Below are 16,560 nucleotides of genomic sequence, written 5' to 3' on the forward strand. Positions count from 1 at the left end.
GGTCCTGGCCCAATTTCCCTCATTGAACACAACATGGCATTGCCTGTCTTCATTAACCAGTCCTGTGCATAAAAATAGAACATAATATCCCCATTCATTACATTTCATTTCCAAATAATGAAATTGGAGCAGTCTACCCTTTTAATCAAGAACTGGGTAAGAAAAGATCAAATTTTTTTTCTATAATTTATTGACATAGAACTTACTGTGGTGTTGGACAAATAGCATTATAATAATAAACATGATAGACAATCTAACAATAACCACATTATTTTATATCATATAGACAAAGACAATTTATCAGTAATAGTTCAGTTTTCTAACTTGTAATTTGAAAATATTTGATTAGGAAATCTTCACTGGTGTGTTAAGAAAAACTCAAAATGGAATGTTACTAATCAATTTTTTGGTAATACTTCCATAATGCCAAATTTAATTTCATTAATCTTTTAATATATTCCTGCTTTTAAGACATTTAATATGAAATCAATTCCACTTATTTTCCTAACTACTTCCATCAGTCTTCAATCTTTAATAGACATACCAAGAAAATTTGAGTAGAATGTCCAAAACAATCTATGCCAAAACATCAAGCTATAAATTTTGTTAATTATTTTATATCTTTATAAAGTATTTTTGTCAAATTTTTAATCCTTAAAAATATTAGCCACGAGACATCATTTAGAGTCAATTTTAAGAAAATAAATGAAACTAAGATTTACAAAGAAAAAAAAAAGTCCCAAAATTTTATTATTTGGAATGCAAATAACGTTAAATTTTTTGCATTTCAAATTTCAGAAGTGAAAGAATTAAAAGTAAGAAGTAAAGAAAACGTTTTTAAGATCAACTTTTTTCTACAAATGTGCTTTGTTAAAAATAATTACAAAAGAAAATGTCTGTACACTACATAAATTGCTAAACCTATCTCCATACACCATTGATAAAGGACTAATTCTATCCTGATAAACCCTGTAATTTATGTTATATTAGTTCGAAGTAGGTCCAACTCTGTGTAAATTAAGTCTTTGTGTAATGCATCCAAAATTTCAGTTACAGATGTTACTTTTCCTTTGGCCAATAACATTGTGGACTCTCTAGTTTCTATCATAGTTTTGATTGAAAAATATATCTGAATTAATCAAAGTTTTATACAGGGTTTATCTACGTCATCTAGAAACTACTCTACTTGAAGTGAAATAATAAATATTTTGTAATAATAAGAAATATGCCATAATTTAAATATAATGAGATTATGCTTGAGACCAGTAATAAGAACTATTTAACATCTATATCACAAGAACAATGCAAATAATGTGTTTTCTAGGTATATGTATTTGTGCTAACAGTTCAAACACAATTTACCAGATCACCTGCATTTATCTAAAAAATTTTAACTTGAAAGAATATTCATGTAAGTTAAAGAAAAAAAATTCACGCCTTAGAAACCGGGTTTGTGTTTTATTTCGTAAGTTTTAAGAACACTCTGAAACTAATACCCTATACATCTTGAGTTCAGTTGACAAGAATTATACAAATGTGATAGAAGTCTTAAGAAATCAACGCCAGCCTGATTTCTTCTCCAGATGGAAGCAACATTGAATCAGCTCAGATAACACATTGCAACACTCAATACCAGTAATAGTACATTGCACAAACCTAAAGAAAGGGGTAAAATGACTCACTTTGGACAGATGCATCACGTCTTGTAGTCATAATCAAAAGCTTAAATACAAGTACTACATTAAAAGTATTTTCACCTGTTTTCTGTCAAGCATTGAAATGCGATCGTTTAGATTACCTTAAATCATAAAAGGATCTTTCATTTTTCTCATATGCCACTAACCAAAGTATGACATCAAACTAACAACTTGATCTCCAATAAAACTAATAAGCAACAATGGAAAAATGCAAATATTCAATCCGAAAGGGCAAAATTGCACAAAAGCTATAATAAAGAGCAACAGTGGTATTGTTGAATAATTAAATGATTCTACTGCACTCAAGCACATGTCAATTTTTTTTTTTTTTCAGTTTTTTAAATCAGAATTTTGTTCTTATTTTTACTAAATTTAAGCGCAGTTTCTTATAAACAATCTATTTGAAAATTAATCTTTCAGAAGTATCTATTTTTGTATGAGCTATCTTGAAGTGACAATGTGCACCAATTCTCACCTTGTAAATGTTGAAATCTATATATATATATCATAGTTGAAATGAACAATTACAAATTAAGTTTTTTTTTAATCAGATTGATTTTGAACATTTTTTTCTTAATGTTCATAAAAGAAAGAATATTCCTTTTAGAAACCAAAATAAACTTTTAACAGTATCAACCAAAACCTTCAAAATGTTGAACACTGGGAGAAAGATTTGAGTCACCATTCCTGCTATTACTTTCTTAACCAAATATTTCCAGTCTGCTTTAAGGATGTCAAATTGACAATTTATAAGAAACTGAGCTCACTGAGCACTACATTGAAAACAATAAATTACACAAAGCGAAGACAAGTATCAATGAACTATACAAATATATACAATAACAATAATAATAATAAGTAACTATCAAGCACATCAAATATTTGGTTGATAATAATAGCAGTGTTCTTTAATATTAAAAAAAATCTCAATCTTAAACTCTACAATGTTGGACTTTAATGTGGCATGATAGCTCAATTATCAGAAAATTCCAAAGAATTTTGAGTCTGCAGAAGAGAATCGAAAATTAAAGATATCTTGACCTAATTAACAAATTACGAAATTAAAATCCCTTTACAACAGGCATGACTAATGGTTGGGAGGTTGGGCTAGACATAACTTGACACCCCTCCACATTTTAGTGAACACTTCCACACAAGCATGTTACAGATCGACAAGAAGAGTTCAATAATTAGAATTAGGTAAGGTTCTTGTTGAACTTGATCGCCAAACCAAACATCATCAGGTCATGTCATAGAGAGACGAAATAACCTCAAAAGTCAAATAGAAATGTGCTCTCTTCTAAATAGAGTTAAACACAAATGATTTATTATATTCAATATTCACGAAAGATGGCAATTATTTTGAAGATAATTATTTGTGTTAAGAGTATATAAAACAGAATATAAGATGTTAAATGCCATTTTGTTTGCATCTTCCCTTTCCCAATATTGTGGTAAGCTTCACTACCATTTGGGCTATTTTATGTTGATAATCATTATATTCAAATGCCTATATTCATTAATGAAGACAGTGCTTTGTTTTCGACTTATCCAGCACAGCTAAAGAAGGCATTGGACCAATTTAACAGGCTTGATTTTTTAAACAAAGTAAATGATAAATAATGAAAAAAATGTGACCTCAATCAAAACAGTCTCTTTGTTTAGAAGCCATGTAGTTACAAAATGGTATTAAAATTTGATCTAAGTATATTGCAATACAATGTTGTATGAATTCTCTTATTACTGTCCACGAATTTTCTTAGTAAATTTTGTCGCAAAGCAGCAGTCCTCTATCAAAGTAACTTTTCGGCATGTGTCACTCTACCCTGGTCATATGAATTCAATGAAATCAATATATAAGGAGAGAAAAAAATATCACAATTAATAAATAGCACATAGATTGAATAATTCATTATTAATAATATCAATAAATTATACATTGAGAGCTAGCTTCATAATCGGGATACTGTAAGCCCACATTTATAACAAACTGGTGCATGAGCGATTACTGAAGCGAGATGGTGGTTACTTCCCTTTGTCTTACATTGAAAAATCATTGACTGAAGGTGTTTTTCAAGTCGACCTGGTTCAAAACAGTTGGTAATATTGCAAATTAGATCAAGTGACATTTTTTCATAAAATTAAAGATGGCAAAAAATAACTTCAAACGGTGAGAAGTGTTAAGAAATTTAAAAGCACTATATATATTAAAGACTATTTAAGTCTAATAAGGATTTTCTAAGATTTTTTTGCTAACATATCAACTGTTTTGTAAAATACCAGTGTTTTTCAACATTAACAATGCCTAGCTTCTACTGTATTTATCTACATTCCCAAATCTTGACACTTTGATCCACACTACCAGTTACCACATATGGGGAACTCTTATGCATATCTGAAAAAATAATTCAATGAAGTGAACTGCTCTATAGAATTATATGCAATGCTTCTCAGTTCAATTTTTTATGGAACTCATTAAGTTCAACTAGTCATCATAGGAGACATTGATATATGTTAATAGTTCAAAGCATAAGAATTTTACGAAGTCAAGGGCAATAACTAACAAAACATTTATCAAAAATTTGTCGAATTTGATCTGGAGATATCAATATATACATGTATACAAAGTTCCACTAAGTTTGGATCAAAACTGTAGTCTCTATCATGGCTACAAGAAATGTGGACTGACCGACTGCAATATACAATCACATTTTTAAGTGGATGCAAATAAAACTATAATTTAGCTTGATACTGACCTACTGACGTAGTAAAGTGTGAATGTGCTTCTAGAGTTTTGTGGTTTCTCTTATTTTTGATATCCCATACTCGTAATGTTTTATCATCTGAAGCACTGAGTAAATACAGTCCTCCTGGATGAAAGACTACTCCTCGAACCCAATTATCATGTCCAACCTGGAAGAATTAGATTCAGGGTTGAAAACCATAAACTAAATGAAACATTAAGAAGTATCTTCTTTACCCTCAGATTGCAGCATTAGTTTCAAGAAATGTTTTAGGGTTACATTTTTTTTAAAATATAAACGATTTGCACAATTTTTTTTAGATGCTTTTGAAAACTGAATTTATTTTGCTCTTTCAACACTAGTTATCATTGAATATTTCATATACCTTAGTGGCTTTCAATAGTGACATCACATAACATTAATGTAAAAAGTTATAACTGGAAATGCATGGTACTTGATATATTTTATTTACACTCAGTGTTCAAAGAATTCAAATTGAAGAAAACACTTACCAAAGTAAATAGACAAATTCCACTTCCAACATCCCACATTTTCATAGTTTTATCTCTAGATCCTGATACAATGAATGGTCCTGGTGATTTCTTGGACTGAAGAGAAATGTATACAGTTGTCTTATTATCATAAACAAACACATTTATCTAGAGTCTTCCATACAATATATCAACACAGAAAATTCTTTATAAACAATATAGGCAAGCAATCAAAAATACATTTGGTCAAACAATTAAAACCTTTTTAATAATAACTTGTGCTCTCATAATTGTAAAGAGGTGAACACTGATATCATTTAATTGCACCATTTCAATTTCGGCTCTTGCAATTCAAATAAAAGACATCACTATAGCAAAACCTGCTATTGATATATAAGGACCTTTGCAAAAGTGATAATAAAACCATAATTTAAATGCAATTGCAAGAATCACAGATATGTGATTGAAAATTGGAAAGGTGCAAATGGATGCTATCAGTGACCCCTATATACATACAACTTTTGAAAACCTCTTGAATATAATACACAGCCCATTCCATTTGTTTGAAATATATGTAGTACTTATTTTGATATTTCTTTGTGAAGTATATTATAAATTATGATAATCCTACTTACATCTGAGCCTGATGCTTCCCCTATTGAAGGGTAAGCTGATTCTGGGGCCCAGGCTAAACATTCTACAGTATGTTCATGTTCTCTTAATTCAGCTTTACATTCCTTAGTAGCAACAACCCATACACGAACAGTCTAAAATAAAATTTCAAATGGTGGTTAAAACAAAATTTTCTTATTATTTCATAAAAAAATCTTCTGATTATGTTTCATGCAATAAAGCTCAACATTTTCATTAAAGATTTTTCTACTACTTGGACCTATTGATAATGGTTAATTAAGCCAATTATTGTATCTGAAATGTTGATTAATATTTTTAAAACAGTTTTACCTGATCATTAGAACAGCTGGCCAGCAGCGAACCATCTTTATTAACTCTTACCATTCTGACCCATTCACGATGTCCAGTAAATGTCTTAACACAGTATCTAAATATATACATAAAAATGTAATGTTTTAGCTGATAGTTTTAAAATAATAAAAACACTACTAGTTTTGTTACAGATCTGTCATGTTCCTTGCTGTTAATTTCTCAATCTCAAGGGCCTGTTACAAAATGAAGGACCAAAACATAAAATTCATTATTATAAACAGGTGAATATCAAAACCTCTATGGTCAAACTACAGTTGATGGAGAAATAACGTAGTTATCTTCAGTGTGCATGTCGAGTGAGGGTCGCAATCGAATTTGAGCTAGTTACGGCAATATGGTGCGACTTTTGACCATATTTAGACATTCGATGCTACCATGTTAACTCATGTTTGACCCTCCAAATAGTGAGTGTCGGACCCGAGATATAACTAGGTCAAATATTACATCACACAAGTCTCGACTCTAGAAAATATTACAGTTCGATTGTGACTCGAAACAAATTGTGATGAACGATTTTTATATTCAATACTTAAGATTCTATTATTGAAAACGAAATGAAAAAATATTTCTAACTACCCATGCCAAAGATATAATTGAAAACTTATTGAAATACTTACCCAGTTGCAACTTCCCACATTTTAATAGTTTTATCTCTAGAAGCAGAGACTATAAAATCACCACTTGGCATGAATGTAACACTCGAAACATTATGATCATGTCCTGCAAGAAATTAAATCAATTTTTATGTTTTTGGGGTTTTTTTTGCACATCAATGATATATTTACACTGGAAGAGCATTGAAATTTTTGCAATAAACAACACTTCACCTACTGAAAAGCTTAAAGTTTTTTTTAGAAATAGCATAAAAAGACATGAATAAAATTCTTACCAAACATTGTCTTCAGACATTCAAATCCTTGAAAATCCCATAACTTAATCATCATATCAGCCGAGCAAGAAACTAGAGCGAAAAAAAATATATTTTTACTTCATTAACTATAAGCTACAATAGCCATTATGTGTCTGGATTAGTGCCAATGGCATTATATGTGTCTCTATGCATCTTGCATTCCAGGCGAAAAATTGGAAAATAAACAAGGAATACAAATCTGTATGAACAATACAATACCGTTAATCAAAAACTCTTCCAAAGAATTGCAAAATCGAGAGTAAAAATTATATAGAATATCATTGTATGGATATCATTTAAAAAAAAAAAAAAAAATTTGTCAGTCATTAACTTACCTAACAGTTTACCGGTATGATCAAAAGCTATATCTTGTATAGAATCTGTATGGCCTTTTAATGACCTCTCATAATCACCGGTTTCATAATCCCATATCTTAAATATAATATCATTAATGCTTTAACACATTTGATACTGGTCTTAACCAAATAGCATATTAATAATTAGACAATCAGCTTTCTTAAATGTGATATTCTGTTGAAACAAACTAAATTCTATCATTTTTTTTACATTCCTTAATGAAATTCATCACACATTGACTTGTGGTTTTTTATTAATGAAATTGAAATTTTGAATAATGAAATGAAATTACAACTTGTTACGATATGGTCATTTACGACTAAACTAAAAAAAAAGGCCATGGACGATTCAAATAATAACAATTTAAATTACCTTTATAGTGGCATCTTCACTAGCCGAAATAACTACACTAAAAACAGGGTGAAATAAAACTTTAGTCACTGGACTACGATGACCGCTGAGAGCATACCGTTCTGGAGCTCTAGGAATCCATTCAGCTGGACTGCGCTTATCTCTTGTTGGAGCTCCAATACTAAACTCTTTCTCAGCTTCTGTTAGCTTGGATTCTAAATCCATAACCTTGAATAAAAGACATAAGATCCTTGTTAAATTAAATATATTATTTTAAAGATGGGTTTCCTTATTCTTAAGTATCAAATTAAGCAAACTATTATTATTTATTGGTGTTTCTAATGAATTATCATGTATTAATCATATCATTATGTTCTTATTGCATATAATTAAGAGTTCTAACCAATCATAAATGTCCATGTATGTACAGTCTGGATAAACAAAAAAAAACCTTTTTGATCTTTCTTGATCGGTCACTCATTGGAATTCTGCAGGTAATTCTCTTTTAACTTAGCCAATTTTGAATTAACTATGGACAAACTGTTATTACTTTCTATTCATACAAGTATTAGCATTTTAATTTTCATTAATGAAAATTAGGGAACCGATCTTTAACTTTGCCAATGTAGAATCAGTGGTGTACTTATTATTGCAAAATGTGAGTCGATTTCCATAATAACTGAAATATACCAAGTTTTTTTTTACCTTTTTCTGCAATCTGATAACAGATGTCCATTTTTTCTCTAAGAGGCCAGCATGTTTCTTATCAATCTCATTTGTCTGAAATAAAATTATACAACTATCACCAACTATATTTTATGTATTATTCATAAACTATTACTCATAACAATAACTAGTAAAACAAGCCTGCAAAATCTAGATCAGATTCATTTTAAAACTTTCTGTATACAAGCTTTAATGAATGTAGATATTCTATTCCCAGAAAAGAGAGAGAATATATTAATTTAAACCTAATATTTATCAGAATGAAGATCTTGAGTGGGATGTAAATTTAAACTATCTTACTATATTGGCCTCTTTTTGGAATTCTCCTAAAGCACTGACATATCCATTCGAACTAAGATAGTCAGCAATGGCTTTATTCCTGAAAAACAACAAAGAAAATGTCAACAAGTGTGCAAATTGTCGTTTGTCATAATAAGATACCAGAAATTCTATCTAGTAGTAACACATGCAAAAGGTACACATTGACATAGTAGCAAATAATAGTCAGTCTGCAGATTAAGTGTCTGGATTGGATCAAATCAATGTTAATGTAGTACATAATATATTCCCATTAATATTGCTTTCATAGTATTAATTTATAATTACCAATTACCATACTTGAGAATTTGACAATAGATTTAAAGGATTATGTTAATCTAAAACTACTTACAATTCATCTCTCTGTCTTTGGGAAAGAACCATTTTGATGGTTATTTGTGAAAAGGTCTTTTAAAAACTTTAAAATAAAACTTTGCTCGGCTTTATAAAATCCACTTATCCCCTTTACTTTTTATCTAAATTTAAGAAAAAAATGAAAAAATCAATACAACTATCATTTTAATAATATAAAATATCAGCTCTATTTAACAAATGAGCCTGTATTCAACTATGTCTCTAAGTGTGACAAATCATACATATACTTTACTTCCTTTTAAGAAAAGAAACTACTCAAACAAGTTATGAAAACTAGGTAATTTCACCTTTGGGCTCTGGCCAATATTTATTTGCCCTATGATAATATTTTCATTATTCAAAGGGCTGTAATTTTCCTTCAAAATTCTATTCAGAGCTATTAAAGGCACAGATGCACCATTTGTTTGACCAATCATAATTTAGTCTCAGAAACAAACAGGAATTTTTTAGCTAATCAGTAATAGTGTTCACAGTTTACTGTCGATATTTGAACATTCAAATCCATGTGTCTATCCGCGTTTGAAAGTTAAAAGAAGAAGTCGTCTTTTTTTGAGACTCTGCCATAGAAAAGAACATCTATATAAATAGAAAAATAAATTCCTAGTTTGAGAATTATGCGAATTTTAATTAAAAGCTATTTAAACTTGGACATATTCAAGAACATATTTGAAGTTGATTACCAATTTAACTACTGTACAGTAACAGTACCAAGGGTCAATTACTTTGAAATGTAATCAGGTACCGTTACTTTTAGTTCAAGATTGGGCAGATGATGTCCGAACAATAGGTCATAAAATAATTACAGTAATAATTCAGCATACCAAATAATCGCATATTTATACATATTTGAATATGAAGACAATATAACTAAGAATATTTCAATATGAATATTCATTGTGTTCTAGTAAAGAGCCCTACAATATAACTATATTAATTCCATATTAGCTTTCTTGATGAGTCAGCTTCTATGTAATATCATCTATCAGTATCAAGGAAACCAATGTTTCATCCTTTTAAGTGTGGCATTAAAAAAATATGAGAATGAGTATATGCAGCTATAATTTGCTCAAAACAATTTTAAATATTCAATTTATTTGTCAAATGCACTGAACACTATCACTAGCACTAAGCAAACCTATCTGGGTAAGTCTCTTGGTGGCTTTTTCAAGTCATGAAATAATTTGGATTGCTTCTGTTGGTAATCTGACTGACAGAGAAGATGTTCTACTTTTGAACTAGCCTATAACTCTGCTCCAAAAATGCTTAACATATTTGATATTTTTATTTCATTTTCCTAATCCTATCTGCAGAGCCTAAAATGCAATATTGTCTGGATACAGGAAATTGATTTTAAACTCAAACACAAGTGCATCTATGGAACATTTTAATTTTAAATTGTGTTTGCTACAAAAAGAGTCAAAATCTCTGGAGCACAAACACAATATATTTTCATCATCATTATGATAATTTACAAGAATTTCCAACCTGTCGCCATTTGTCATTCAAAGTTGTGGCGGAATTTGAAGAATTTGGGATGGAAGCGAGAAGAACAATTGTTGAAAATGTGGAGAAAATCTACCAGATAGTACCTGTAGCTCTTTAGAAATCCATATTTTATAAGAGGGGATTAATATTTCGAAATTTGTCCCCTGGACAACGAATAAAGTTGTAGAGCACCAGACAGACAGATAACCTTTCGCGCACCTTGCCAGCGCAATTCGGAAATGATTTCATTTTGGCGTTAATATACGTGACATTTCGAGATTTACAATTCAAGATGTCTGCGCCCATGATGGTAATTTCAAAGTGAATCATTCTCAATCCGTACGTTTTCTTCCTAATGAGTTGACACTAGTTGCAGGAAATGTATTGGGCTCCTCCAAGATACTAGATTGAGATTAAGGCGTTTAGTGAAAAGATATTCTTCTTCCTAAACATATGTAGCAGAGAGGAGTCTGGGTTTTTCTGATTATCTCCCCTGTTTACCAAATATTATCTCACGTTGTTCGTTCATTATTAGATCTTCATCAATAGTCAACTCGTCTATATGTCAAATTGTTTACAAAGCAGCCACCTATGACACAATTTACAGATCGAAATACAAGTCAATAGCAGGTCGCGTCTTTACATATTTAAGCTGTACAGTCAGACCTTCTACTTCTCTAGCCCTTTCCCACCTGTGTATAAATCTGGAAAAATCTCTGTCGATGTCATGGCGAATAATACGCACCCCTGTCAAGCAGGCAAATTTTTATACTGTAATTGTAATACTATCCTATAGTGGGTGAACATGTGAAGTTGCTTTTTTTATGTTTAACATAACGGCACATCTGTTTACCAATGGGCAGTGAAATTTTTTTTAGAAAAACTGCATGTCATATCAAATGGGCATATATTGATTCTTGATGATACCTCTAATCCCACAGTATTCTTTTTTTACATAATTTATATGGGGAGGAAACCACTGGGATGAAATCATGAGGGTGAAAATTGTAAAAGAAGGCAATCGCAAGGAGGACATTTACAAAATTACAAAACTTTTAAATTTCTCATCAACACTGTAGAAAGCACATTCATTGGCAACAAAGGATGACAAATTTCAGGGAAAGTACTACTTATTAGCAAAGGATGAGCCTCACAAAAATTTAAAACTGCTAAATTCTATGCTGATGAGAGCTGCTATCCTCAGACGTGCAAAGCAAAGCTTTATGTAACCTTGTCTGGCAAGCTATCATATTGTCTGAAGATCGCATAGCGTGAAACTTTGAGTAACAACATGATTCAAGTTTTGTTTTGATATTTCTATATCGCTCTACATGGATGTATTGAGCACTATTTTAACAGTGAAAATATTTGATTATTGTATGATAAAATTATGTATTTACTTTATTTCAGACTAAATTCCTTCACTAACCTTGTTCTGATACAAACCAATAAATATGGCGCTGAATAAATTCATGCATCCAAGAAACTTGTACAGAAATAAGAAACCAGATTTTGCATCACTGGCTTTGAAATACCCTGAATTCAAAGAATTATCTAGTCAAGATTTTAATGGGAAAGTGACACTAGATTTTAAAAATCCAGAGAGTGTCAGAATATTAACTCAAACATTATTAAAAGAAGATTTTAATCTAGATATTGAAATACCCACTGATAGACTAGTACCAACTCTGTCTTCTAGATTAAACTATATACATTGGATAGAAGATATGTTTAGTGATCAGTATGAAGGTTTAAATGGAATTGATATTGGTGAGTTGAATTTTTTTTTTTTGGTGCAGGGTAATCCATAAGCTTAATGTCAAATCTGGTTTTTTTTTCGTGTGGTTGAGAAAGAATAAAATAGTTTCAATAATTTCAATATTTCCCAAATTCAAGTCTTTATTATGTCATGACATTAATTTCATTATTTTCAAAAACACTTATATTTTAAGAAATCTGTCTTTTTCCTCTTCATTTTGCTCATAATGGAAAATTCACCCTTAGATTTTTACATTTACTTCTAAAATACATTTTAATGCAGGACTGTATTTAACGATTCTTATAGTAAGGAATTATACTGGCATCAGATTAAAGAGGTTTTGTAGAATTTCTATGTGTACCAGAGACACTGATAGCATTTCAGTGGAATTGCTGGAACCTCAGACGTCTGATTGATAATCGGAATGATGCAAATTGATGATATCAGTGTCCCTGGTACACATAAAAAATTTAGAAAACATCTTAACAATCCTTTTAAGAGCTCATGAAATTGCTGAGATTCAATATAATTGGAAGCAGAGGGTATAATTGTGAGGATTAATTATATGTAATGAAGTGATCATAGTTGACCTGAAGCATTTGAGAAATTTTCCCTTTACTTTAGTTACAATGTATTTCAGGAACTGGATCGTCATGTATTTATGCCATATTAGGCTGTAAATTAAATAACTGGTCATTCCTTGCCACAGAAATAGATGAAAAAAACTATGAATATGCTTGTCAAAATGTTGCAAGAAATAACATGGAAGAGAAAATTAAAGGTACTAACAAATCTCTACATATTTTTACTACAGCTTCCAATCAAACTGTCTATATAAGCTATATCTTAGCAATATCTTTATGTGGTATTGCAACAAGGAGTCCTGGAGGGTCCTTTAAAGGCATTGTAAAGAGGTTTTCTAAAAAAAAATTATGTGTATCGGGGACACTGATAGCATCAATTTGCACCATTCCAATTTTCATTCTGTGGGTTTATCTGTATGTCTGTTATAGTTCTGTATCAATACTTTCAGTAATTAAAGTAGAAGAGAATAGTGGATTACCAGAAACTATTATTAAAGATTCTGGTAAAAAGTTTGATTTTATCATGTGTAACCCTCCATTTTTTGCTGATCATATGGAAGCCCAGGCTGTCAGCACCTCACGAAAGATAGACAGACCTGACCCACCATCTTTAAATACAGCAGAAGATTGTGAGAGTATTATTCATGGAGGAGAGGCAGCCTTTATAAAGCAAATGATCATTGACTCTTTTAAATTAAAGGATAAAATCAAGTAAGGATTGTTTTGAGTTATTTCTTGGTATTTTACGGTGTACATTTTATTACTGTTTTACGCATACTTGGTAACAGAAATTTTTAATGAAAAAAAAAAATAATTACCTCTAGGATATTTGGACATAATTTAGTTCCATTAAAGAGGTTTTCTAAATTTTCTAAAAAGACCGCAAAGGTCTTATGTGACAAATTTCGTGGAGGTGACATCTTAAAACACTTAGTTTTAGTGGAATTGCAGGAACCACATACGTCTGTTTGATAATTGGAATGGTGCAAATTGATTCTCTCAGTGTCTCTGTTATGCATACACAATTTAGAAAACCTCTTTAAAATGATGATTTGATGGTGCACAACAACTAGTGTCCCTTATTCACATAAAATTTTGTAGAAAGCCTCTTTTCAATCCCTATAAGATGTAGAATATGAGGATTACTTACTATTCTTTACATCAATATCCACTTGCAACAATTAAAGGGGCTGATTTAGGCTGTTTTAGATAATATGTTGCTCATACAGTTTATGTTTAAACAAAGTTAAATATTTTGTTTGTTAATGTAGATAAATTAGGAGTTTTACTGTTGACTTTAAACATTGTTTACATAAAAGACAGAGATGAAGTATTTAGGAGACTGGTCTTAATTTTAGAATAACCTGGTACAAAATTGTCAATTGCCTAAAATATCTGTTTGACTATTATTGTCTGTTAAACATTAAGTATATGGCTGTTGATTTGGCTGTATTTGCCGGACATGACTGACAAACCAGCTCAAATGTCTGCTTTGACTAGGATCTTGTATAGGTTAGAGAAAAACTTTTGATCAGAATTTAAACCTTGGCAGAACTAAATAATCTCAGTGTAGTCACTCTTAGCATTTCTAAATAAATCAATAATTGACTATCGATCAACATAATACAATTTTTGAGGAAACTTGGTGTAAATGTATCACCCAAGGATGAAAAAAAATAAGTAAAATATCTAATTTGAGTTATTGCCCTTGTTTGTGTAAAACATGTTCAATAATTATCTTGTAAACACTAGACACTTATTCAAATGAAGTGCACATATGATATATTGTGATTGTTATTGTACTGCCAAATATTTCGAATTAAAGTTGCCAGTGGGCGTATATTGCATTATCAAATTTGAGTTATCAGTATTCTACTTACATTTACTATGTTGTCTTGTTTTAGAGTATTTTCATCAATGGTGGGGAAGAAACTCAATGTAGCAGTGATCAAGGACGAACTTAAAAGACAACAGGTATGTGAGAGTATTTGGCTGGGATTTATCTACTAACAACAACTTAGTAGAAAACTTAAATAAAGTAAATGAACAATACACACAGTCAGTGTTTGTTTTTAGTTGAATAGAGTTTCTCTTTTAAATAATGTGACTTTTTACTATTAGATACTCTTTAGTTTAAACACACACCATGGAGGTAGAATTGGCCTTGACTTTTTTATCTCTGAAATACCTAGTAATTTGTATCTTTTGATTCTCTGCAAAAGCTAAATATGCTACAAGATTGTGACTAGCTCTTGAGATTTAGGTCTTGTGCCATTCTTAAAATTGGCACACATTCCAAGCACAGTTAGAGCACCCAGGCACATTTTGGGGGTTTTTGGGTGTGGTTTCAGGCTGGAACAGATTACTGGAACGTATCTTTTTTTCTGATACTTTTCGTCTCCATTGTCTTCTAACAAGTTTATACTGCAGTCACATTGTGATGACCTAATTTTTAACCAATCATAGCCTGATAAAAATGACAAATTTTGGGATAGCAAAACACAAATAGGCTGTCACATTTCTCCACTTTGGGTTTCACTATCCCACTGTTAGTTAGCAAGGAACTTATATGCTTCTAATTAATTTGCCAAATTTTCATCTCTTTTTCATTCTTAAGTGCTTTAGAATAAACCAAATGTCAAAAGCTCAGTGTATTAAAGATCCATAGACAATTAGACAAGGAAAAATCTCTTAGTTCACACACCATATGGCATTGTTATCTTTTTTATTCTATTAAGATATAGAACAATAGATACTAAATTCTTTATTTTACATTATATATTCAGATAAAGAATCGTTCTACAACTGAGTTTTGTCAAGGTAAAACTATGAGATGGGGAGTAGCTTGGAGTTTTGACGAAACTGTTCAATTTCCAGTAAGTTCACAGTTATAAATATTTCTGTATCTTGTCAAAATAGAATTCTTGATATGATTGTTCTGGTAAGAAAGTATACAACTTAGATAAGAAAATTGTAATATATAAAGCTAATTTTTGATGGGATAATAAAATACTCGGCTAATGCTGCTGTACAAGGGAGAATATTTGGCGATCTTAAATCAATTTCTTATGCATTTATTTAACATCAATATGGTATATCAAATAACGGAACACAATTTTATGATATACTGCTCCTTATTTTTATTGCACACAAAAAATACAACTAAGGAGTAGTATACCATAAATTGTGTTCGGTTATTTAATGTGCTCTCTACCTGTAAATGTTGCTTAAGGATTATCAGTATTGTACCCTTTCATATAAATTTTATTAAACGGTACGGCACCAAACTTGTGCTTAATTTTGGGTATAAATTGAATGAAGTAATGAAATCTGATGTATGAATTAATTTTACTGAATGACTTATTTCAGAAATCATATTTTGAGAAAAAAAAGAAGAAAATTATAGCACCATTAGTTTATGAAATACCATTTGATAATGGAGTTGTATTATATGATATACAAAATATTACAGCTTACATAGTCACTCAATTACAACTGTTAAAGGTAATGGTATATTCATGAAAATAAAAATACCTGCTTTACATTGAACAAAGTCAGTATCACTCATAATTCCAGTCAACCCAACTGTAAATCAGTAAAGATCAACGCCAAGAGGTTTGGCCAAGGACCAGCCGGTAGAAAGGATCCTTAACTGTGAACCTAAGTTGTTATCCTTGTAAAATATAGTTGTTTCTTTATCATTTATTATTTTATTTAAAGGTGAATTATAAGGAAGGAAAGAGGAGTGATAAAGGTTC

At 30.5% G+C, this 16,560-nt stretch overlaps 2 protein-coding genes across 2 annotated transcripts; one reads left to right on the forward strand and one right to left on the reverse strand.

Annotated features, from left to right (window-relative positions):
* Positions 1-172: 172 nt before the first annotated feature.
* On the reverse strand, positions 173-10,682 carry LOTGIDRAFT_217241 (hypothetical protein). Its single transcript, XM_009059168.1, has 13 exons — positions 10,564-10,682; positions 8,952-9,075; positions 8,582-8,660; positions 8,261-8,335; positions 7,577-7,783; positions 7,183-7,279; positions 6,827-6,898; positions 6,555-6,657; positions 5,896-5,992; positions 5,568-5,699; positions 4,954-5,049; positions 4,454-4,610; positions 173-4,092 (listed from the first exon to the last, which is right to left on the reverse strand). Exons 2-13 carry the CDS (start codon positions 8,981-8,983, stop codon positions 4,019-4,021), a joined length of 1,221 nt encoding a protein of 406 aa, XP_009057416.1. The 5' UTR covers positions 8,984-9,075; positions 10,564-10,682; the 3' UTR covers positions 173-4,018.
* A 1,231-nt stretch (positions 10,683-11,913) lies between these two features.
* LOTGIDRAFT_121844 (hypothetical protein) lies at positions 11,914-15,696 on the forward strand (the record flags this gene model as incomplete). Its single annotated transcript, XM_009059169.1, has 5 exons — positions 11,914-12,229; positions 12,859-12,999; positions 13,252-13,513; positions 14,707-14,776; positions 15,589-15,696. 5 exons carry the CDS (start codon positions 11,914-11,916, stop codon positions 15,694-15,696), a joined length of 897 nt encoding a protein of 298 aa, XP_009057417.1.
* Between the last annotated feature and the right edge of the window lie 864 nt (positions 15,697-16,560).

Source organism: Lottia gigantea (assembly GCF_000327385.1).
Source record: "Lottia gigantea unplaced genomic scaffold LOTGIsca_38, whole genome shotgun sequence".
In the NCBI taxonomy this organism is placed as follows: Eukaryota; Metazoa; Mollusca; class Gastropoda; family Lottiidae; genus Lottia; species Lottia gigantea.